At 49.9% G+C, this 23,240-nt stretch overlaps 1 protein-coding gene across 5 annotated transcripts; it reads right to left on the bottom strand.

Moving 5' to 3' along the window:
- Positions 1–1,072: 1,072 nt before the first annotated feature.
- On the bottom strand, positions 1,073–22,843 carry PLAUR (plasminogen activator, urokinase receptor). Of its 5 annotated transcripts, none has more exons than XM_012437984.3 (7): positions 22,713–22,835; positions 20,317–20,427; positions 18,265–18,408; positions 9,334–9,495; positions 8,282–8,416; positions 3,897–4,043; positions 1,073–1,652 (listed from the first exon to the last, which is right to left on the bottom strand). In XM_012437984.3, exons 1-7 carry the CDS (start codon positions 22,768–22,770, stop codon positions 1,399–1,401), a joined length of 1,011 nt encoding a protein of 336 aa, XP_012293407.2. In that variant the 5' UTR covers positions 22,771–22,835; the 3' UTR covers positions 1,073–1,398. The 5 variants fall into 5 exon arrangements, with proteins under 5 accessions (XP_012293407.2, XP_012293408.2, XP_012293410.2 ...); XM_012437985.3 differs by lacking the exon at positions 22,713–22,835 and adding an exon at positions 20,889–21,033; XM_012437987.3 differs by lacking the exon at positions 22,713–22,835 and adding an exon at positions 20,900–21,033.
- Positions 22,844–23,240: the final 397 nt, after the last annotated feature.

Below are 23,240 nucleotides of genomic sequence, written 5' to 3'. Positions count from 1 at the left end.
TTAAAAATACAGAATTAGCTGGGTGTGGTGGCACATGCCTGTAATTCCAGCTACTCAGAGGAGTCTGAAGCAGGAGAGTCGCTTGAACCTGGGAGGTGGAGAGCTGAGATCGAACGATTGCACTTCCAGCCTGAGCAACACGAGCAAAACTCCGTCTCAAAAAAAAAAAAAAAAAAAAAAAAAAAGCCAGGTACAGTGGCTCACACCTGTAATCCCAGCACTTTGGGAGGCTGAGGTGGGTGGATCACCTGAGGTCGGGAGTTTGAGACCAGACTGACCAACATGGAGAAACACTGTCTCTACTGAAAATACAAAATTAGCTGGGCATGATGGCACATGCCTGTAATCCCTGCAATCCCAGCTTGTCCGGAGGCTGAGGCAGGAGAATCACTTGAACCCGGGAGACGGAGGTTGTGGTGAGCCAAGATCGCGCCATCGCACTCTAGCCTGAACAACAAGAGTGAAACTCCATTTCAAAAAAAAAAAAAAAGAAAGGAAAAAAAAGAAAGAGGAAAGAAACAAGAAATGTGGCTTGACAGTTAAAGACAGGTTTATTTTAGAGAAAACACACCTGAGAGGGGCTTTTGGCTGAGTTAGGTTAAAGAGCCTTTTTTTTTTTCAGACTAAGGGTAAGTAAGGGTTTTGGAATCGGGCACTTATTGTAGGTTCGGAATGTTTTCATGTGAGGGAAAGTTTATTGCGGGGTTGGAATGTCTATGGTTGAATGGGAGGCTATCTCAGCGTTGGCATGTTTCTGGTCAGAGAGGGGTTTATCCTAGGGCTGGAATGTTCCTAGTTATGCTGACATTAGCCATTAGGCTGATGTTTTGAGGCTGGATTTAGCTGGTTTTTAATCAAGGGGAACTTAGAATGGTGATGTTTGTTCAAGAAGGTGATTCTCCTGTCCTGGCAGCATTTGGAGGCCAGAAATAGGTGTGGAGGCAGCCCCCACAGGGACTTCCAACCTAGGCAGGGGCCTCAAACATGACCCCTGATTCCAGGAGCCTGTGGAAAGGTGTCCCCCACCATTTATTCTCCCAAAGATAGACACTACAAAGAAAGGCAGGCCTGGCCTGGTTCACTGGTACAAAATCTATTTCAGTAAAAAATAAATAATATGAATATTAATTAATAATAACAACAATAACAACAACACAACAGTGGCAACAATATTAACAATAATGAAAGCTCTCCCACTGGTCCACAGCCTTCCTCCAGCTTTTCTCTTCTGCTTCACACAACTTTGTGAGATAGGTATTTTCACAGCTGGGAAAACTGAGGCCCAGAGAGGTCAGCACACCGGCCTGAGGTCACACAGCAAGTCTGTAGGGCTGGGAGCTGAGGGAAGCGCAAAGGGTCCCCCTGGATCCAGCCAGGGCAGGGAAGGGGGTTTCAGGTTTAGGTCCAGAGGAGAGTGCCTCCCCACAGTCTGGCAGTCATCAGCCCAGTGATGGTAAGGCTGAGATGGGCAGGGCCAGGCGGGGGAGCGGCTTCACTGCGGTGCTGGATATCCTCGGCTGGGTTGTTACAGTCATTTTCAGTACAGCAGGCGACATCAATGTGGCTCATGCTGAAGGCGTCACTCACGTGGTCATGTTGGCACATTGAAGAGGTTGCACAGCCTCTTACCATGTAGCTTTCGCTTAGTGGTTCTGAGGAAAGAGAAGACTGAGTGAGACTTCCAGCTCCTGGGCCCAGGACTAGAATTCTCCGGTAGGTGACCTGCCACCTTGTGGTGGGCCCCAACTTCACTACCACCTCGAGGAAGCAGCAGTTCTCAGGCCTAGGCACTGTGGCTCACGCCTGTGATCTCAACACCTTGGGAAGCCGAGGAGAGAGGAGAGCTTGAGGCCAGGAGTTCCAGACCAGCCTGGACAACATAGCAAAACCCTGTCTCTACAAACATAAAAAAAAGCTGTAGCCCCAGCTACTCAGGAGGCGGAGGTGAGACGATCACTTGAGCTCAGGAGATCGAGGCTGTGGTGAGCTATGATTGCGCCACTGCACTTCAGCCTGGGCAACAGAGTGAGACCTGTCTCAAAAAAAAAAAAAAAAAAGGAGAGAGAGAGAAAGCAGCGGTTCTTAAAGTGTGGCTCAGGAACCCCTGAGACCCTTTCAGGAGATCTGTGAAATCAAAATTATTCTCACAATAATACTGAAACATATGGCTTTTTCACTCTCATAAGTGTATAATGGAGTTTTCCAAAAACTCCAGAACATGTAATATTGCAACAGACTGAAAGCAGACGCTTCCATGAGGACCCAGCTGTCTTCTATTAAGCTGGACATCAAAGAGATGTGCAACACAGCAAAATAAAGCTACTTTTCTCATTACTTTTTTTTTTTTTTTGAGACACTGTTTCACTCTGTTGCCCAGGCTACAGTGCAGTGGTGCAGTCTCGCATTGCAACCTCCACCTCCAGGCTCAGGTGATCCTCCCACCTCAGCCTCCCAAGTAGCTGGGACTACAGGCACGTACCACCATGCCCAGCTAATTTTTGTATTTTTTGTAGAGACAGGATTTTGCTATGTTGCCCAGGCTGGCCTCAAATTCCTGGGCTCAAGTGATCCACCCACCTTGGCCTCCCAAAGTAATGGGATTACAGGCGTGAGCCACCATGCCTGGAGGTCATTACATTTTTTCTTTGGAATCTATAGTCATTTTTCATAAAAATATTATTTATGTTAATGTGTAATGAGTTTTTATTGTTATAAGATGAATTCGTAAGTAAATCTTTAAAGATTTTTCAGTTTTGCTGGGCACGGTGGTTCACACCTGTAATCCCAGCACTTTGGAAGGCCAAGGTGGGCAGATGACAAGGTCAGGAGATCGAGATCATCCTGCCCAACATGGTGAAACCCTATCTCTACTAAAAATACAAAACTTAGCTGGGTGTGGTGGCGCATGCCTGTAATCCCAGCTACTCGGGAGGCTGAGGCAGGAGAACTGCTTGAACCTGGGAGTCAGAGGTTGCAGTGAGCCGAGATCACTCCACTGCACTCCAGCCTGGCGACAGAGCAAGACTTCATCTCAAAAAAAAAAAAAAAAGATTTCTCAGTTTTAATTTTTAATATGACATTTATCTATAGAAATCACTGACATAAACAATAAACAGCAATTTTTTTTGAGATGAAGTCTCATTCTGTCATCTAGGCTGGAGTGCAGTGGTGCAATCTCCACTCACTGCAACCTTCTCCTCCTGGGTTCAAGAGATTCTCGTGCCTCAGCCTCCTGAGTAGCTGGGGTTACAGGTGTGGGACAGCACGCCCAGTTAATTTTTGTATTTTTTTCTAGATACAGGATTTCACCACATTGGCCGGGCTGGTCTCATACTCCTGACCTCAAGTGGTCCATCACCTCGGCCTCCCAAAGTGCTGGGATTACAAGTGTGAGCCACCACGCCTGGCCAGCAATAATTTTTAAGAGCATGAAGGAGTTGAGACCAAAGACCTTAAGAACCACTGGAATACAGAGACCTTTCCAGGACGTCACAGGATGAAAGCCTGAGATGTCTTCAGCAAATTCCCGAACCCACAAGAAATCTTGCCACCAAAGAATTCCACCTTTTTTTTTCTTTTTTCTTTTTGTAAAGATGGGGATCTTGCTATGTTGCCTGGGCAGGTCTCAACCTTCTGGTCTCAGCCTCCCAAAGTGCTGAGGGTACATGCTTGAGCCACCATACCCAGCCTGAATTCCACTTTTCTATGGCAAAAATGTTTACATTCTGATGGGTAAGTCCTAATTCCTTACAACAATATCCACCCACCTGAAGAAAATTCCACCTTTTCCACAGGGAGATCCACCACAGTTAAGTCCAGCTTAACTGGAAGTCAGTCTCTTGGAAAACCTTCTACCCCCAGTAACTATCCCCTCTCAGCCTCGGAAAGGGCCTCACCGTAAATGCCAGTGGCTTCTAGACATTGGTTCATGGGGCCGCGGCAGTCAGTGAGGACAGTGTTTTCAGAGGAACATCCATGGGTGCTGTTCCCCTGGCAGCTGTAACACCGGTGGCCATTCTTCGGCAGATTTGCAAGCGACAGGACTTAGGAGAAGACCAGAGACACAGAGACCAAGAAAATTAGTGCCTGGATCCCCACTTCCTTGAATGACTTCCCCAGGACTCCCACTCGGAGCCAGAGATGTCTTGGAGCCACCTTGTGGTCAGGCATCTGAATGGCATTTGGAAGGGGGATGGTTTTCCAGGGCTTGAGAGAAACCCCAACTTTTTTTTTTTTGAGATGAAGTCTCGCTCTGTCACCCATGCTGGAGTGCAATGGTGCAATCTCGGCTCACTGCAATCACCGCCTCCCAGGTTCAAGTAAGTCTCCTGCCTCAGCCTCCTGAGTAGCTGGGATTACAGGCATGAGCCACCACATCCAGCTAATTTTTATGTTTTTAGTAGAGACAGGGTTTCACCATGTTGGTCAGGCTGGTCTTGAACTCCTGACCTTGTGATCTGCCCGCCTCAGCCTCCTAAAGTGCTGGGATTTCAGGTGTGAGCCATCGCACTTGGCCTGAGAAACCCCAGCTTTCAACTCCCCATGAGCCCCATTTCTGGCCAGGCACTGTGCTGGGCTCTGGGTGAGCAACTTATGTAAGATTAAACTGTCCCTGCCCACACAGAAGTTACAACTTATTTATTTATTTTTGAGACAGGGTCTCACTTTGTTGCCCAGGCTGGAGTGCAGTGGCATAACTGTAGCTCACTGCAGCCTCAACCACTCAGCTGAAGCAATTCTTCCACATCAGCCTCCTGACTAGCTGAGACTACAAGGTGTGCACCACCATGCCCAGCTGATTTTTCTATATGTTGTAGTGACGGGGTTTCAACACATTGTCCAGGCTGGGTCTCGAACTCCTGGGATCAAGCAATCTGCCTGCCTCAGCCTCCCAATGTTCTGGGATTACAGGTGTGTGCCACTGTACCTGGCCAGAACTTACAAGTTATTACTATTATTATTACTAAAAAATTTTTTTGAGATGGGGTCTTGCTACGTTGCCCAGACTTGTCTCAAACTCCTGGCCTCAGGTGATCCTCCCGCCTCCAAAAATGCTGGGATTACAGGTGTGAGCCACTGCCTCCAGCCAGAATTCACAGTTTAGAGCTACACTAGCCAATCTGGTAGCCACTGGGCACATGTGGTTGTTTAAATTTAAATATATTAATATTAATTGAATCTTAAAATTCAGTTCACATTTCAAGTGCTCACTGACCGCAATCTCCACCTCCCAGGTTCAAGCAATTCTCCTGCATCAGCCTCCTGAATAGCTGGGATTACAGCTGCCAGAATAGACCACATATAGTAGTGGCTATTAATATTGGACAGCACAGATATGGAACATTTCTATGTGTTGACAGTGCTGGGTAATAGAGACAGGGATCTAGATTACATTGGAGGGAGGGACAGTGAAAGTGTCCCTGAAGATGATACATTAAAGCTAAGGCCTCCCAGTACTTTGGGAGGCCGAGGCAGGCGGATCACCTGAAGTTGGGAGTTCAAGACCAGCCTGACCAACATGGAGAAATCCCATCTCTACTAAAAATATAAAATTAGCTTGTCAGGGTGGCACATGCCTGTAACCCCAGATACTCAGGAGGTTGAGGCAGGAGAATCGCTTGAACCTGGGAGGCAGAGGTTGTGGTGAGCCAAGCTTGCGCCATTGCACTCCAGGCTGGGCAACAAGAGCAAAACTCCATCTCAAAAAATAATAATAATAAATAAATAAAATAAAGCTGAGGCCTAATGGATGAGAAGTTGCCAGCGGGGTGAATTCTTGGGGAAGACGTGTTCCTGGGGGAGGATACTGCATGTGCAAGGGCCATGAGGCCAGATGGGTTTTGGTGGTTGTAGAAACTAAATGAAGGTCAGGCACAGCGGCTCACACCTGTAATCCCAGCACTCTGGGAGGCTGAGGAAGGGGGATCACTTGAGGTCAGGAGTTCAAGACCAGCCTGGCCCACATGGTGAAACCCCATCTCTACTAAAAATACAAAAAAAATTAGCCAGGCGTGGTGGTACACGCCTGTAGTCCCAGCTACTCAGGAGGCTGAGGCAGGAGGATTGCTTAAATTTGGGAGGTGGAGGTTGCAGTGAGCCAAGATGGCACCACTGCACTCCAGCATGGGTGACAGAGCAAGACTCCATCTCAAATAAAAAAAGAAAGAAACTAATCCCAGCACTTTGGGAGGCCAAGGCAGAAGCATTGCTTGAGCCTGGGAGTTTGACACCAGCCTGGGCAAATAGTAACATAACATCTCTACAAAAGTTTTAAAAATTTAGGCTGGGCATGGTGGCTCACACCTGTATAACCCCAGCACTTTGGGAGGCCAAGGTGGGCAGATCACCTGAGGTCAGGAGTTCGAGACCAGCCTGGCCAACATGGTGAAACCCCATCTCTACTAAAAATACAAAATTAGCCGGATGTGGTGGCGAGTGCCTGTAATCCCAGCTACTCAGGAGACTGAGGCAGGAGAATCGCTTGAACCCAGGAGGTGGAGGTTGCAGTGAGCTCTGGCAGCCATTTTGGACTATGAAGCATTTTGAGAATGGAAGTGATGTGTAAGAAACAAGATTGTGCCACTGCACTCCAGCCTGGGTGACAGCTAAAAAATGTAGCTGGGTGCGGTGATGCACATCTGTAGTCCCAGCTCCTTGGGAAGCTGAGGTGGGAGGATCACTGGATCCCAGGAGTTTGAGGCGGTGCTGAGCCGTGACTGCGCCACTGCACCCTAGCCTGGGCGACAAAGCGAGACCCTGCGTCTAAAGAAAACACAAAACCCTCAAAACCAAAGTAAACTAAACAAAGGCCTGAGGCGGACAGGTGCCAAATTACACAGGTCACAGTAAGGCCTTTGGATCTTATCCTAAGTGGAAGGGGAAGTCATTGAAGTGCCTGAGAAAGGAGGGTGACATGATCTGATTTACATTAAAAAATAAAAAATTGGCAGTGCAGGGTGGCTCACACCTGTAATCCCAACACTTTGGGAGGCTGAGCCCAGGAGTTCGTAACCAGCCTGGGCAACATAGCAAGATCCCATCTCTATCAAAAATACAAAAATAGCTGGTTGTGGTGGTGTGCACCTGTAGTCCCAGCTACTCCAGTGGCTTAGGCGGGAGGAACTCCTGAGCCCAGGAGTTTGAGGCTGCACTCAGCCATGATCACGCCAGTGCACTCCAGCCTGGGTGACACAGTGAGACCCTGTGCCCCCCGCCACCCTGCCCCCCAAAAATCACTTGCTGCTGGGTTGAGCCTTGGCTGTAAGGTGGCAGGAGTGGAAGCAAGGAGATCAGAGAGGAGGTGATTGCAACAACCTGGGCAAGAAGTCAGTGTGGCTCAGCCCAGGCGGTGGCAGTGGAGGTGGTGAGGAGTGGGAGGGCCAGAGAGAAACAAAAGAGACAGGAAGCTCTGTCACCAGGCTGGAGTGCAATGGGGTGACCTCGGCTCACTGCAACCTCCACCTCCCGGGTTCAAGCAATTATCCTGCCTCAGCCTCCAGAGCAGCTGGGACTACAGGCACGTGCCACCATGCCTGGCTAATTTTTGTATTTTTAGTAGCGACAGGATTTAACCATGTTGGCCAGGATGGTCTGGATCTCCTGACCTCATGATCTACCTGCCTCAGCCTCCCAAAGTGCTGGGATTATAGGCATGAGCCACCACACCCAGCTAGTCTCACTGAATTCTTTTTTTTTTTTTTTTTTTTTTTAAGTAGAGATGGGGTTTCACCATGTTGGCCAAACTGGTCTCGAACTCCTGACCTCAGGTGATCTGCCCGCCTCAGCCTCCCAAATTTTGCTGGCATTACAGGCATGAGCAAAATTCTTCTTTGAAGAAAGGCCTAGCCGGTCTCGGTGGCTCATGCCTGTAATCCCAGCACTTTGGGAGGCCGAGGCAGATGGATCACTTGAGGTCAGGAGTTCAAGACCAACCTGGCCAACATGGCGAAATCCCGTCTCTACTAAAAATACAAAAATTAGCCGGGCATGGTGGCGGGTGCCTGCAATCCCAACTACTCAGGAGGCTAAAGCAGGAGAATCGCTTGAACCCAACAAGCAAAGTTTGCAGCGAGCAGAGATCCAGCCACTGCACTCCAGTCTGGGTAACAGAGTAAGACTCCGTCTCAAAACAAAACAAAACAAAAAGGCCTGATACTCCCATTTTTCAGAAAAGGAAACAGAGGCCCAGGGAGGAGTTGATTGCCCGAGAGTGACTGCGCTGTCTGTCTGCGTGCAGGCCCCTGCCCGACCCCACGCCTCGCCCATGTCTCCTGTTCCTTACTTGGGCCCCCGTTGCATTTGGTGGTGTTGCAGCACTTCAGGAAGTGGAAGGTGTCTTCACTGTGGAAACCAGCGATGCCTGGGCAGCCAGGAAGGTGGCCGCAGCCACGGATGTGGTGGTCATCCTTTGGACGCCCTATAGGGGCCAGGGGACAGAGTCAGATGTCAGATTGTGCATGAAGAACTAAGATGGGATTTGCCCACCATAGCAGGCATTCAGCCATTCTCTACTTCACCCTTCATCATAGGACCCTCATTTTATCTAGGACAATCACAGATCTTGTCGAAAACAACATATTCCTGCCTCTGTAGGTATAGTCATGTGATGAAATTCAGACCAATGTGATATAAATAGAAGTGTTTTAAGGGACTTCCAGAAAGGAGAACCCTTACAAAAGGAATAATGTCCCATTTTTTTGTCCCTTTTCTTTTCTTATTCCTCCTTTCTGGAACTTACATGTGAGGCCTGGAGCTCTGGCAGCCATTTTGGACTATGAAGCATTTTGAGAATGGAAGTGATGTGTAAGAAATGAGAAGACGGCCAGGTGCGGTGGCTCACACCTGTAATCCCAGCATTTTGGGAGGCCAAGGCAGATGGAGCACGAGGTCAGGAGTTAGAGACTAGCCTGACCAACATGGTGAAACCGTCTCTTCTAAAAATACAAAACTTAGCCGGGCATGGTGGTGGCATGAACCTGTAGTCCCAGCTACTCAGGAGGCTGAGGCAGGAGAATCACTTGAACCCTGGAGGCAGAGGTTGCAGTGAGCCAAGATTGCACCATTGCACTCCAGCCTGGGCGACACAGCAAGACTCTATCTCAAAAACAGAACAAAACAAAACAAACAAACAAACAAACAAACAAACCCGAGAAGGCATCTGGGTTCCTGGTGACCCTGGAACTGTCCTTGTGGTCCTGGACTTCCTATCACTGGACTTCTTGTGCCTGAGAGAGCTTTGTCACTTGCTGACATCCCTGTCACTTTGGGGTTGTTGTTAAGTGCAGTCTCGGGGAGAAGCAGAGCATGGAGGAGTTCCAGTAGGTTGGGGCTCACCTTCCTCAGCTTCTGAGGTCCGGTGGGTCACCATATCCAGGCACTGTTCTTTAGGGCTGGTGCATTGCAGGCTCTGGTGCCGGCCCCTCTCACAGCTCATGTCTGATGAGCCACAGGAAATGCATTCCAGGAAACGGTTTCGGGGAAAGGTGACAGCCGGGCCTGTTTGGAAGAGGAGCAGGGGAGTGAGACTCCGTGTGGACAGTCCTGGAGCTCCAGCTCTGCGAGGACTCGCTTGGCATCAGTTCCTCCTTATCCCCTCCTGCAGCCAGTCATCGAGCCCTGCCTATTCGGCCTGCTGAATCTTTCTAGAATCCACCCCCTTCGTTCACCCCCTACTCACTCCAGTGCAGCATTCCCACATGGTCCTAGAAGTATATTTCTTTCCTTTTTTTTTTTTTTGAGAGGGAGTCTCACTGTGTCACCCAGGCTGGCATGCAATGGCATGCTCTCAGCTCACTGCAACCTCCGCCTCCTGGGTTCAAGCGATTCTCCTGCCTCAGCCTCCCGAGTAGCTGGGATTTCAGGCGCTTGCCACCACACCTAGCTAATTTTCGTATTTTTAGTAGAGACCGAGTTTCACCATGTTGGTTAGGCTGGTCTCAAACTCCTGACCTCAAATGATCCACCTGCCTTGGCCTCCCAAAATGCTGGGATTACAGGCGTGAGCCACCAAGTCCGGCCTTCCCCCCACTCCCCACCCCAAGACAGAGTCTCATTCTGTCACCCAGGCTGCAGGCTCATGAAGGATCCTGAGCCACAACCACCTAGCTAAGGCACTCCAGGGTTTTTGACCTCAGAAACTTTGTGAAATAACGCATGCCTATTTTAGTGCTGCAATCTGTAAGGCAGCAATAGATAATAGATAAGCAATAGATAATACACTACCTAATCATCCCTGGGATCTAAGACTCACTTGGCTGATTTGTGGTCACTTTGCCTTTTGCACGGACCTTGTGGTGTTGGCCAGCTGGATCCGTTACTTTTCCCTGGAAACACCAGAGTCATTCCTCTGCCCAGGCCTTGGCTCACACCATTTCCCATGCTTGGCATGTCCTCCCCATCCTGACCCAAGACACATCTGAGCTGAGTCCAGGCCAAGTCTTAAAAACGTGAGAGGACCATGTCGGCCAAGGCTCTCAACTGGCAAGGCCCTAGCTGTAATTAGGCAAATCATTTACATCCAAAGCCCTGCCGTCCCCCTCAAAGAAAAATAACTACGAGGCCAATAACCCATGTCTTCTCACACAAACTTCCATGAAAGTGAAAACACAAAATCTCATCTTTGCCAAAGTAGCTGTTCACACCTAGAACACCTTTTTCTTGTGCCCTACTTTCTCTAACTCCTACTCATTCTTCAGTTTCACCTGTCATCTTCAATTTCACCTCCTCTAGGAAGCCCTCCCTGACCCATCAGGCTGGGACATGTGCCTGCTTTGAGCTCCCACTGCCCCCTGGACTCCCCATTTCCAGTCCTGCCCACTCTGGGTGGTCACTCATGGGTCTCCTGTGTAAACTCTCTCTTTTTTTTTTTTTTTTTTGACACAGAGTCTGGCTCAGTTGCCCAGGCTGGAGTGCAGTGATGTGATCTCAGCTCACTGCAACCTCTACCTCCTGGGTTCAAGCGATTCTCCTGCTTCAGCCGCCTGAGTAGCTTCGATTACAGGCGCCCGCCACCATGCCTGGCTAATTTTTGTATATTTTTTAGTAGAGATGGGGTTTCACCATGTTGGTCAGGCTGGTCTCAAACTAACTCCTAATCTCATGATCCGCTTGCCTTGGCTTCCCAAAGTGCTGGGATTACAGGTGTGAGCCACCACACCTGGTCGTGTGAATTCTTTTTATGCCACTCTTCTAAATGCCAGTGAGCCTCAGAGTTACTTTTTTCTTTCTCTCTCTCTCTTTTTTTTTTTTTTTTTTTTTTTGAGACGGAGTTTCGCTCGTTACCCAGGCTGGAGTGCAATGGCGCGATCTCGGCTCACCGCAACCTCCGCGTCCTGGGTTCAGGCAATTCTCCTGCCTCAGCCTCCTGAGTAGCTGGGATTACAGGCACGTGCCACCGTGCCCAGCTAATTTTTTGTATTAGTAGAGACGGGGTTTCACTATGTTGACCAGGATGGTCTCGATCTCTTGACCTCGTGATCCACCCGCCTCGGCCTCCCAAAGTGCTAGGATTACAGGCTTGAGCCACCGCGCCCGGCCTCTTTTTTTTTTTTGAGACAGGGTCTTGCTCTGTCCCCAAGGCTGGAGTGCAGTGGCACAATCATGGCTCACTGCCACCTCGACCTCCCTGAGCTCAAGTGATTCTCCCATCTCAGCCCACCGAGTAGCTGGGACTACAGGTGTGTGCCACTACACCCGGCTAATTTTTGTATTTTCTGTAGAGATGAGGTCTTGCCGTGTTGCCCAGGCTAGTCTCAGATTCCTGGGCTCAAACGATCCTCCCACTTCAGCCTCCCAAAGTGCTGGGATTACAGACCTGAGCACCGCACCTGGCCAGGCTCTGTTTTAAGCCCTTTTTATTTCTCACAGTATAGACTCTCCCATGGGGCAAATATCAGTTGACATGACTTCATTTCCATCTATCTGCTCATCACTCACAAATCTCTCTCTGGTTCAGACTTGTCTAGGAGCTCCAGACCTGTGCATTCAACTCTCTTTGATGCCCCATGGCTATAACTCAAACACCTGTCCCAAATGAAATTCCCTGTCTTCTCCCACAACTGATCCTTTTCTTGAAGTCCACATGTCCGACGCAGCCCCATCCAGTCCCCAGGGCAGAAATCTGGCAGACCCCCTGCTCCTCCCCATCTGTACATCAATCCACACGCTTCTACTGTTCCGTCTTCTAGTTCTTCCATCCTTCTCGTCTGCTGTGTCTGACCTCTATCAAGCACATCTGCAGAGTTCGTCACTTGAGTCACTGTTCCACATTTTCTGTTGGACTCTTTTAAAACACAGATTCCAGGTGCTAAAACTTACCCTTTCCTCTGTCGTCCTAACATATTGATTGTAGCACTTTTCACGCGTCCTGTCATATAATCCACTATCTGAGTCACTACAACTCTGTTTCTATAGTTGGATTTTGCTCTTGGTTTCTGGTCAATTGGTCCTTTTTATTTTCTTCAGAAAACCTTGTAGAGTTTTTTTTTTTTTTAAGAGATAGGGTCTTGCTATGTTGTCCAGGCTGGTGTACAGTGGCTACTCACAGGCATAATCCTGCTACTGATCAGCACAAGAGTTTTGACCTGCTCCGTTTCTGACCTGGGCTACTTCAACCCCGCCTTAGACAACCTGGTGGTCCCCTGTTCCTGGGAGATCACCATATTGATACCAAACTTAGTGCAGACACCCAATTGATATAGCACACGACAGCACAGAACCCTCAGGCTCGAGCAATCCTTCCAAGTGGTTGGGACTACAGACGCACGCCACCATGCCTGGTTATCTTGTAAGTTTTGATCACATGCCAGACATTATAGATAAAAATCTGTCAAGGGCCTAAATGATGTTTTCTCCTTCCAGAGTCAGGTTTTCATTCCTGTCGAGGATTGGACCTAGGCTTGTTTAGAGCTGGTCTATTTCATGTTGGCCCTTACCCCTAGGATGGTCTTGCGGGGAGAGCCTGAGGTGCTTACCGAGGCCTCTCCAGCTTGGCAACCTGTGTCCCCAGCATCACATGCCTGCTGGAAGCCTTGCTCGCTTTTGTAGCTTCCCAGTTACTATTTTTCTCTTCCAAGTTTCTTGGACTCTCACCCTGTGCATGTACGGCTTGCCAATGACTTGAGGGAGATTTGTTTGCAGATTGGGGACTCCCTTTTCTGTGGTCCCATCCATTCCAGGATTTTAACTCTCATCCTCCAGACATTCTGGCAGCCCCAAACTCCAACCTCCGTCTTCTCAGTCTAGCGACTCTCTTTCCGTCTGGGCTCTCTTTCCCTTCCACAGCAGCAGATTGGCAAGTGCACTCCGGGAAAAAGCCAGGTTGTCTGTGGGACCCACATTCTATGCCTTCCTTATTTCAGAGGTGGTAGCAGCTCAAGTTTCTCCTTTCTTTTCTTTTTTTTTTTTTTCTTGAGACAGAGTCTCACTCTGTCGCCCAGGCTGGAGTGCAGTCATGCAATCTTGGCTCACTGTAACATCTACCTCCCGGGTTCAAGCAATTCTTGTGCCTCAGCCACCTAAGTAACTGGGACCACAGACACATGCCACCACACCTGGCTAACTTTTGTATTTTTAGTAGAGATGGGGTTTCGCCATGTTGCCCAGGCTGGTCTTGAACTCATGAGCTCAAGCAATTCGCCTGCCTTGGCCTCCCAAAGTGCTGGGATTACAGACATGAGCCACTTCGCCCAGCCAAGTTTCTCCTTTCATTTGCTGCTCTCCAGTAACTTCCAGTAATTGTTTATTATTTGTCCAGCATTTGTAACTATCGTTGGCAGAAGCGTTGGTCTGATACAAGTGACTCCATTATGACCAGAATTGCAGGTCCCCTCTCTACTACATAATCCACCACTAAGGCCTGCTTCTAAATAGCTTTTTTTTTTTTTTTTTTGGCTTTTGTTGAGACAGAGATTTGCTCTGCTGCCCAGGCTGGAGTGCAGTGGCGTGATCACAACTCACTGCAGCCTCCAACTCCTGGGCTCAAGCAATCCTCCTGCCTGGCCTTCCAAAGTGCTGGGATTACAGGCGTGAGCCACTGTGCTTAGCCTGAATAGCTCTTAAATCCATCCACTTCTCTTCCTCTGCACACCTGGCACCCTAGTCCTGCTGCCCTCCTCTCCACCTGGACAACCTCACCTCCCCCTACGTTGGTTTCCCCTCATCTACTGTTGCTTCCTTTCAATCTATCTTCTGTTCTGAGGTCAGAATAATTTGTTAAAAATGTAAATGAGGACCGGGCTTATGCCTGTAAACCCAGCACTTTGGGAGGCCAAGGCGGGCAGATCACGAGGTCAAGAGTTCGAGACCAGACTGGCCAACATGGCAAAACCGCGTCTCTACTAAAAATACAAAAAAAATTAGCCGGGCGTGGTGCCAGGCGCCTGTAATCCCAGCTACTGGGATAACTGTAGTGCAGTGGCATGAACTCGGCTCACTGCAACCTCTGCCTCTCAGGTTCAGGCAATTCTCCTGCCTCAGCCTCCCAAGTAGCTAGGATTACAGACACCTGCCACTAAGCCCAGATAACTTTTTGTATTTTTTAGTAAAGAAGGGGTTTCACCATGTTGGCCAGGCTGGTGTTGACTCCTGACCTCGTGATCGGCCCCCCTCGGCCCCCCAAAGTGCTGGGATTACAGGTGTGAGCCACTGCACCCAACTTTTTTTCTTTTTTTGACAGGATCTCGCTCTGTCACTCAGACTGGGGTACAGTGGTGCAATCGTAGCTCACTGCAGCCTCCACCACCTGGGCTCAAGTGATCCTCCCACCTCAGTCTCCCAAGGAGCTGGGATCACAGGCATGTGCCACCACGTCTGGCTAATTTTTGTATTTGTTGTAGAGTCACATTGCCCAGGCTGGTCTGGAACTCCTGGGCTGAAACAATCCTCCCATCTTGGCCTCCCAAAGTGTTGAGATTACAGGCATGAGCCACTGCACGTGGCCTCTGCTGGCTGTTTCATAATCTGATTCCTACTCATCCTTCAAAACCCAGCTTAGCTGCCACTTCCCCTAGGAAATCTTCCCTGACCTGAGTCAGGTATCACCTCTGGGGCCCCTCCTCTTCCCTCATCCCAGCCCTGACCCCTCTGCCTGTGCTTCCCCCTTCCTAGCCCAGACTAATCTATTCGGTTGTGCAAAAGTAATTGCGGTTTCTGCTGTTGCTTTTAATTTTTTTTTTTTTTTTTTTTTGAGACAGAGTCTTGCTCCGTTGCCAGGAGCCAGGCTGGAGTGCAGTGGTGCAATCTCGGCTCACTGCAACCTCTGCAATTCTCCTGCCTCAGCCTCCCGAGTAGCTGGGACTACAGGCATGTGCCACCACGCCCAGCTAATTTTTGTATTTTTAGTAGAGATGGGGTTTCACCATGTTGGCCAGGGTGGTCTCGATCTCTTGACCTCGTGATCCACCTGCTTTGGCCTCCCAAAGGGCTGGGATTACAGGCGTGAGCCACCGCGCCAAGCCAAAAAAAAATTTTTTTTTGAGAAGGAGTCTCACTGTGTCACCCAGGTTGGAGTGTAGTGGTGTGATGTCGGTTCACGCAACCTCCACCTCCCTGATTGAAGCAACTTCCCTGCCTCAGACTCCTGAGTAGCTGGGATTACAGGTGCCTGCCACCATGTCCAGCTAACTTTTTTGCATTTTTAGTAGAGATGGGGTTTCACCATGTTGGTCAGGCTGGTCTTGAACTCCTGAATTCATGATCTGCCTGCCTCGGCCTCCCAAAGTGCTGGGATTACAGGCAGGAGCCACTGTGCCCGCCCTTTTTTTTTTTTTTTGAGAAGGGGTTTCCCTCTTGCCAGGAGGGAGAACAATTGCGCAATCTCGGCTCACCGAAACCCCTGCCTCCTGGGTTCAAGCAATTCTCCTGCCTCAGCCTCCCAAGTAGCTGAGATTACAGGCACCTGCCCCACGCCTGGCTAATTTTGTATTTTTAGTAGAGATGGGGTTTCTCCATGTTGGTCAGGCTGGTCTTGAACTCCTGACCTCAGGTGATCCACCCTCCTCAGCCTCCCAAAGTGCTGGGATTACAGGCGTGAGCCACCGCGCCCAGCCTCTGCTGTTGCTTTTAATGGCAAAAGCGGCAATTACTTTTGCACCAAACTAATAATCAGTCACTGATGATGCGTCTGTTGTCACCTCTACACACACACACACACACACACACACACACTGGACTGTGAGTCTCTTGGAGTCAGGCAGGGCACAATGGCATTAGAAATGGGGATGATACAGGCATCTCAGTTATTAGATTACCGAATTGACGGCTGCTGCCCCAAGCTCCCAGTGAACCCCTGACCACTCCCAGCTCTCTCCCCAGGGGCCTTCATGTCCCTGTGACCCATCATGGAAAGGGGTAACACCGGGCCCAGCAGGGGACTCCAGGAGTTTGTCACAGCACTGACCAATATTGTTAAATGTTTTCACTATCATCTCTGAATGCACTACTTAGACCCAAGTATTGGCACTTTCCTTAAGCACATCTGGCCGAGGAGGCTCATATCCTCTCTTGTCACTTCCTCAGAACAAATATCTGATTTGGCCCCACCAACAGATTGAAGTTTGAGGTCAGGATGGATGAAAACTAGCCAGAATCAGGACGAATGAATAACAAAGAAAACCCAGTGCAAACGTAGCACTCTGCTCACTGACGTCACCATGACTGGACTGGCCTTACCCTATTTCCTTCCTGACCAGGTCCAGAAAGAGGAATCTCTGCTGACCATGCATCACGGGTCCATTTCTTCCCCACACTCCCTCTCCTGTGGGAATTTAGGAGAATTTGACCCTTTCTAAGTCTTTTTCTTAAAATGATCAGAGCCTGAACATAGAATTTGACAAAGGGGCTTCTGGATGTTTCTTTTTCTTTTTTTTTTTTTCCTTCTTTGAGACAAGGCTTTTGTCTCTTTCTCTGTTTCTCTTTCTCCTTCTTTCCTTCCTTCTTCCCTCCCTCCCTCTCTTCTTTCTTTTTTCTTTCTTTCTTTCTCTTTCTCCTTCCTTCTCTTTTTCTTTCCTTATGTCCCTTTCCTTCTCTTTCTCCTTTCTTTTCCTTTCCTCTTTCTTTCTATCTCTTTCTCCTTCCTTCCTTCCTTTTCTTTCTGCCTGCCTGCCTTTCTGGCTCCTTCCTTCCTTCCCTCCCTCCCTCTCTTTCCTTCCTTCCTTCTTTCTTTCTTATTTATTTCTCCTTCCTTCCCTTTTCTTTCCTCCTTTATGTCCCTTCCCTTCTCTCTTTCTTTCTTCTTTCTATCTTCTTTCTCTCTTCCTTCCTTCCTCTCTCTCTCTCTCCCTCTCTTTCCTTCTTTCCTTTCTGACAGGGTCTCACTCTGTCATCCAAGCTGGAGTGCAATGGCATGATCACAGCTCACTGCAGTCTTGAACTACCAGGCTCAAGCCTTCTGAATAGCTAGGCTCCACCTCAGCCTTCTGAATAGCTAGGACTACAGGTGCATAACCCCCTCGGCTATTTTTTGTTTATTTTTTGCAGAGACCAGGTCTTGCTATGTTGCCCAGGCTGCTCTTAAACTCCTGGGCTCAAGCGGTCCTCCCACCTTGGTCTCCCAAAATGCTTGGATTACCGGCATGAGCCACCACACCCAGACAATTATGGACATTCCTTCACATTTTTTTTTTCACTGCCCAAGTCAGAGACCATCTATTGCAGAGGATTCTCCCAACCTACTGCGGCCCATCTAATCCTCCCCTAAGAACATAGAGTCTCTGCTTGAATCCTGGCCCCTCAGCATCTATTGCTTGGACCATCTCCCATCCCAATAGATTGAGTTTAACCATCTCTTGCCCAATCAGATGGACAGACATAACTGAGACATCTCACCTATGTCTCATGCATGCATGTGAGCTTGTTAAGGGCAGAGCTGCAAGTTATACATAACAACCATACATATAAACATGCAGGATGGGGACTGGGTTAAGGATGAAAGTAAATGTGTTGTTGGGAGTGGGGTTTAGGGTAGTCTGAACTGAGGATGGGGTTGGAACTGTGTTTGGAACAGGGCTGGGTTTAAGTTGGGGACAGCGTTGGGGTAACATGAAGTTGGGGATAGAATTGGAGGGGAAGTTGAGTTGGGGTTGGATATGGGGTCAAGAATGGGCTGGGGATGGGGCTGAGCTAGAGATGAGTTGGGTTGGGGTGTGACTGGGATAAGGCATGGAATTGGGGTTCGGCTGATATAAAGTTAAGGATAGGATTAGGATGATGATGAGGTTGAGCTGGGGATAGCTTGGGGTTGGGGCTGGCCAGGGCTGCCCTACTCACCAGAGCTGTCCTGGTTGCATAAGTCTAACCCACACACAGCCTCAGTAAGGGTGGTGATCCTCACACCAGTCCGAAAGCTCATGGTCCTGTTGGTCTTCTCTGAGTGGGTACAGCTTTTCTCCACCATCTCCACCTCTTCCCCTTCTGTAAGAAGTGGATCTTCATTACCCCAGAGGCTCCTCTCAGCCCAGCCAGCCTCTGACACTCCTGGTCTCAAGGTCACCCACTCCCAGGGCTGATGTTTGCCAGGCCTCTTCTCTTGTTTGAGTCCAACTCTGTCTTTTTCTAGAGTTAACCCTGCCTCCACCCTCACCCCAACAAGGAGCCTGCTCTATTTTATTTTATTTTAACTAATTAATGTTTTTGGTGGGGAGACAGGGTGTTGCTCTGTCACCCAGGCTGGAGTGCAGTGGCACGATCTCAGCTCATTACAACCTCTGTCTCATGGGTTCAGGCAATTCTCCTGGCTCAGACTCCTAAGCAGCTGGGACTACAGGCATATGCCACCATACTCGGCTAATCATTAATTTTTTTTTTTTTTTGAGACAGAGTTTCACTCTTATTGCCCAGGCTGGAGTGCAATGGCACGATCTTGGCTCACTGCAAGCTCTGCCTCCCAGGTTCAGGCGATTCTCCTTGCCTCAACCTCCTGAGTAGCTGGGATTACAGGCATGCACCACCATGCACAGATAATTTTGTATTTTTAGTAGAGACAGGGTTTCTCCATTTTGGTCAGGCTGGTCTCGAACTCCCAACCTCAGGTGATCTGCCGGCTTCAGCCTCCTAAAGTGCTGGGATTACAGGTATGAGCCACCATGCCCAGCCCATTAATTAATTTTTTTTTTTTTTTTTTGAGACAGAGTCTTGCAGGCTGGAGTGCAGTGGCACGATCTTGGCTCACTGCAATCTCCACCTCCAGTGTTCAATCAATTCTCCTGCCTCAGCCTCCTGAGTAGCAGGGATGACAGGCACATGCCACCACGCCTAGCTAATTTTTGTATTTTTAGTAGAGACAGGGTTTCACCATGTTGGCCAAGACGGTCTCAATCTCTTGACCTCGTGACCCACCCGCCTCGGCCTCCCAAAGGGCTGGGATTACAGGCATGAGCCACTGCGCCCAGCTCATTAATTAATTTTTTAAGAGACAAGGTATCACTCTGTCACTCAGACTGGAGTGCAGTGGTGCAATCATAGCTCACTGCAACCTTGGCCTTTCTGAGCTCCTGGCCTCAAGCAATTCACCTGCCTCTGCCTCCCAAAGTGCTGGGATTACAGGTATGAGCCACAGTGCCCAGCCTGTTTCCAGTTTTCCATGTCACAAACATTGCTGCTAAGAACATTCTTTTCCTTTCTTTCTTTTTTTTTTTTTTTTCTTTTTTGTTTTCTTGAGATGGAGTCTCACTCTGTCGCCCAGGCTGGAGTGCAATGGCTTGATCTCAGCTCACTGCAACCTCCGCCTCCCCGGTTCAAGCGATTCTCCTGCCTCAGCCTCCCAAGTGCTGGGATTACAGGCATCTGCCACCACACCCAGCTAATTTTTGTATTTTTAGTAGAGACGGGGTTTCACCATGTTGGTCAGGCTGGTCTGAACTCCTGAACCTCAGGTGATCTACCCACTCAGCCTCCCAAAGTGCTGGGATTACAGGCATGAGCCACCGCACCCGGTAGAACATTCTTATACATGTGTCCCTGGGTATATGTGGCCAAGGTTCTTTGGCATTTCTGCATGACGAGGAGTTGAGCTGTATCGTATGCTAATCTGCATCTGGATTAGAATTGCCGAATCGCTCTAGGTGGTTGATGTGCCAATTTACCCCCCACCACAGACAAGGTCTGCAATTCTACATCCTTACTAACCAGAGTATTGTCAGACTTTTAAATGCTTGCCAAGCTGGTGGGTGTGGAATGGACTCTCCTTGTTTTGGTTTTGTTTTGTTTTTTTTAGTTTGCATTTCCCAGTTACTGGTGAGGAAGGATTCTCAATCACTCGCAGCTCCCTGCTGCGCTGGAGAGGGGTGTGTGTGTGTGTGTGTGTGTGTGTGTGTAGCTCACCTTCCCAGTGGCGCACGCTCGTGGTCCTGCAGAGGTTCTGTCCCAGGGCGCACTCCTCCACTCGGCAATTTCCATGGCCGTTACACTGAATGCACCGCAGGCCCCATGAGGCTGGGGGAAGGAAGGAGAGGTTAACTACGCTTAGCTCCAAAACGCCCCGCTCGCACCTGCATGTCCCAATACCAACACCAAGTCTTCAGGCCCCGTCCATTCAGATTCGTGCTCCACGTTCTGCTGGGTTCCAGCCGGCGGTACTTCCAGTCTGTCCTTTGTGCACTTCTACCTCCACCCCCCTAACTAAACGTTCTATTCGTGCCCACAAGTTCTTCCCCAAAGTCCTGTCCTGGCCCGCTTTTCCTTTCACTCTGTCCTCGTGAGGCGTATATCCTGATTGTCCTATCCCCGCCCTCTCTATCAGGACGTTCTATTCCTGCTCCCATTAGGTCCTTCTCCCCGCGCGGGCCCTCTGTCGATTACGCCTCTCTAGCTCTGCTAGGGGCGTTCTAGCCTCGCCCTACCCCCGTGGATCTTTATGTTATACCCGCCATTCCCAGTGTCCTAATAGAACTAACCCTCCACTCACTCCACTCGGCTCCAGAGCCTCTCCCCGCCCACTAGTTTATTCCCAAATTCTAGCCCCGGCCGTCAGTCCTCCGAGATTCGATTCCCAAATACTGTAGTTTCCCGCGAAGTTCCTTCTGTCTCCGCCCTCCAACTCCCCCAACTAGGTTTTGCCCCGCCCCAGGCTCCTTCTCGAGGCTTTAGTCCTGCCCTCTAGCTCCTCCTTGAGATTCTAATTCGCTCTTTAGCTCTCCCCGAGGCTCTCCCCGCCCCTGAGGTCATAACTCCGCCCCAGTCCCTCCTTGACATTTCAGCCCCGCCCTACAGCTCCGCCCCGAGGTCATAACCCCGCCCCTTGGCCACTTGAGCTCTTAGCCCAGTAGCCCCGCCCCAAGCACATAATCCCGCCCCTACCTCCTCCTTGAGGTTCCAGCCCCGTCCTCTACCTCCTCCCCAAGGCTATAACCCTGTCCCTCAAGATTCTAGTCCCGCCTTCTAGCCCCTCCCGGAGGTTATAACTCCGCCCTCTAGTTGCTCCTTGACATTATAACCCCGCCCTCTGGCTACGTCCAGAGATTCTAGCCCCGCCCACAGCTCATCTTCGCGGCTGTAACAGCCCCTAGCTCTTCTTGGAGGTTCCAGCCCCGCCCTCTGGCTCCTCCCCGACACTCTCTCCCCGCCCCAGGCTCCGCCCCGAGATTATAGCCCAGCCCCTGGGCCCACTTCCCGACCCTCCTGGCCTTCTTGGACATCCTCTCCGAGCTATGCGTTCGGAGTCACAGAGTTGTTACTAACTCCCGGCCTCCCGCGGTCTCGAGCGCTTTCCTACTTATTCATCGCTGCCCCAACACCCGGTGGCCACCTGCGCTGACTCAGTTCCTTTTCAAATTCCTCTCGTTTCTCGACCCAGTGCCTGCCCCCACATTTTCTGGGGGAAGGAGGTGAGAATGACCTCAGCGAGAGAGAAAGGTCCTGAGGGGCAGTCCCGGGTCTCCAGTCCTGGCTCTGCAATGCTTAGCCAGCCTCCTTTTAGCCCTTTTGTAAAAGAGGGCCCTGTCCCCCTGTTTCTCAGAGGGAGAGGCTGGCCAGCGTGGAGAGCGCTGGGGGTGGAGAGTAGGGGCTGCGGGTTCAGAGTCCGCGTATTCAAGCACTGGCTGTGTGATTTTAGGCCAGTTACCTAACCTCTCTGTGCCCTAGTTTCATCGAAAACGAAATTAATAATCCCCCTCGGGCGCGGTGGCTCGCGCCTCTAATCCCAGAACTTTGAGAGGCACAGACGGGTGGATCACTTGAGGTCAGGAGTTCAAGACCAGCCTGGCCAAAATGGGGAAAACCCGTCTCTACTAAACACAAAAATTAGCCGGGCCTGGTGGCGCGCGCCTGTAATCTCAGCTACTCGGGAGGCTGAGGCTGGAGAATCGCTTGAACCAGGGAGGGGAAATTGCAGTGAGCCGAAATTGCGCCATTGTACTCCAGCCTGGGCAACAAAACTCCGTCTCAAATAATAATAATTATATAATAATAATAATCCTATTGCCTAGTTTGAAATGGCAAGGAAGAAGCTTAGAAGAGCTCCATTAAAAAAAAAAGCACTCATTTTTATATAAATCATGTAAAGCTAAATGCCTTTGCTCCACTAACATTTCCTGAGCACCTACCGAGTGTCAGGTACTGCCCCGCGTGGCGTTGCACAAAGCAGGAGAATTACTATTATTTGATTAGGGAGGGTGCCGAGGACCGAACCCCATTCCTCCAACTCAGCCTCTGACAACCCCCGACCACCACCACCAATCAGACCCTGTTCCAGGCGCAAGCGTTCGGGACCCAGCGCCTACCTGGGACGCCGGTGTGAAGCAGCAGCAGCAGCAGCGGCAGCAGCAGCGGGTGACCCATGTCGCAAGGGCAGCTCCTGTGAGCGGGATCCCTGCACCTCTCTCCTTCCGGCCTCACGGAGGAGGCAGTTTTGTGGCCCCAGGGGCTCCTCCCAGACGTTTTGCGAAAGAGCGAGTCAGCCCCAGATGCGTGGGCGCCTCCCCCTCCTCCCGCATGAACCTCCTCCGCCCCAAACTTCCCTTCCCAGGGCGCGGCCAGCTGGTGGTGAAGGGGCTGGCTCTGCCCTGACTCATGGAGCTGTGGTTACAGCTCTGTCCCCAAACTGCCTGGGTCCAAATCGCAGCTCTCTCTCTTCCTAATATGGGGGCCTGGGACAATTGCTCTCTAATGCTGTAAAATGAGGATAAAAACGTCGACGGTAAATTTGAATGTGGCTGATTATTAGCTAACAGGATTTTTGTTAGTTTTGTCAGGAGGGATACTGGTATTTTGATTACGTGAGAAAATGTCCTTATCTAGAGATGCATGCT

This window comes from Aotus nancymaae, unplaced genomic scaffold (genome assembly GCF_030222135.1).
Source record: "Aotus nancymaae isolate 86718 unplaced genomic scaffold, 86718_ANA_hifiasm-v0.15.2.pri h1tg000028l, whole genome shotgun sequence".
Taxonomy (NCBI): domain Eukaryota; kingdom Metazoa; phylum Chordata; class Mammalia; order Primates; family Aotidae; genus Aotus; species Aotus nancymaae.
The sequence above is the reverse complement of the archived record's forward strand: the minus strand, read 5'-3'. Positions and strand labels throughout refer to the sequence as shown.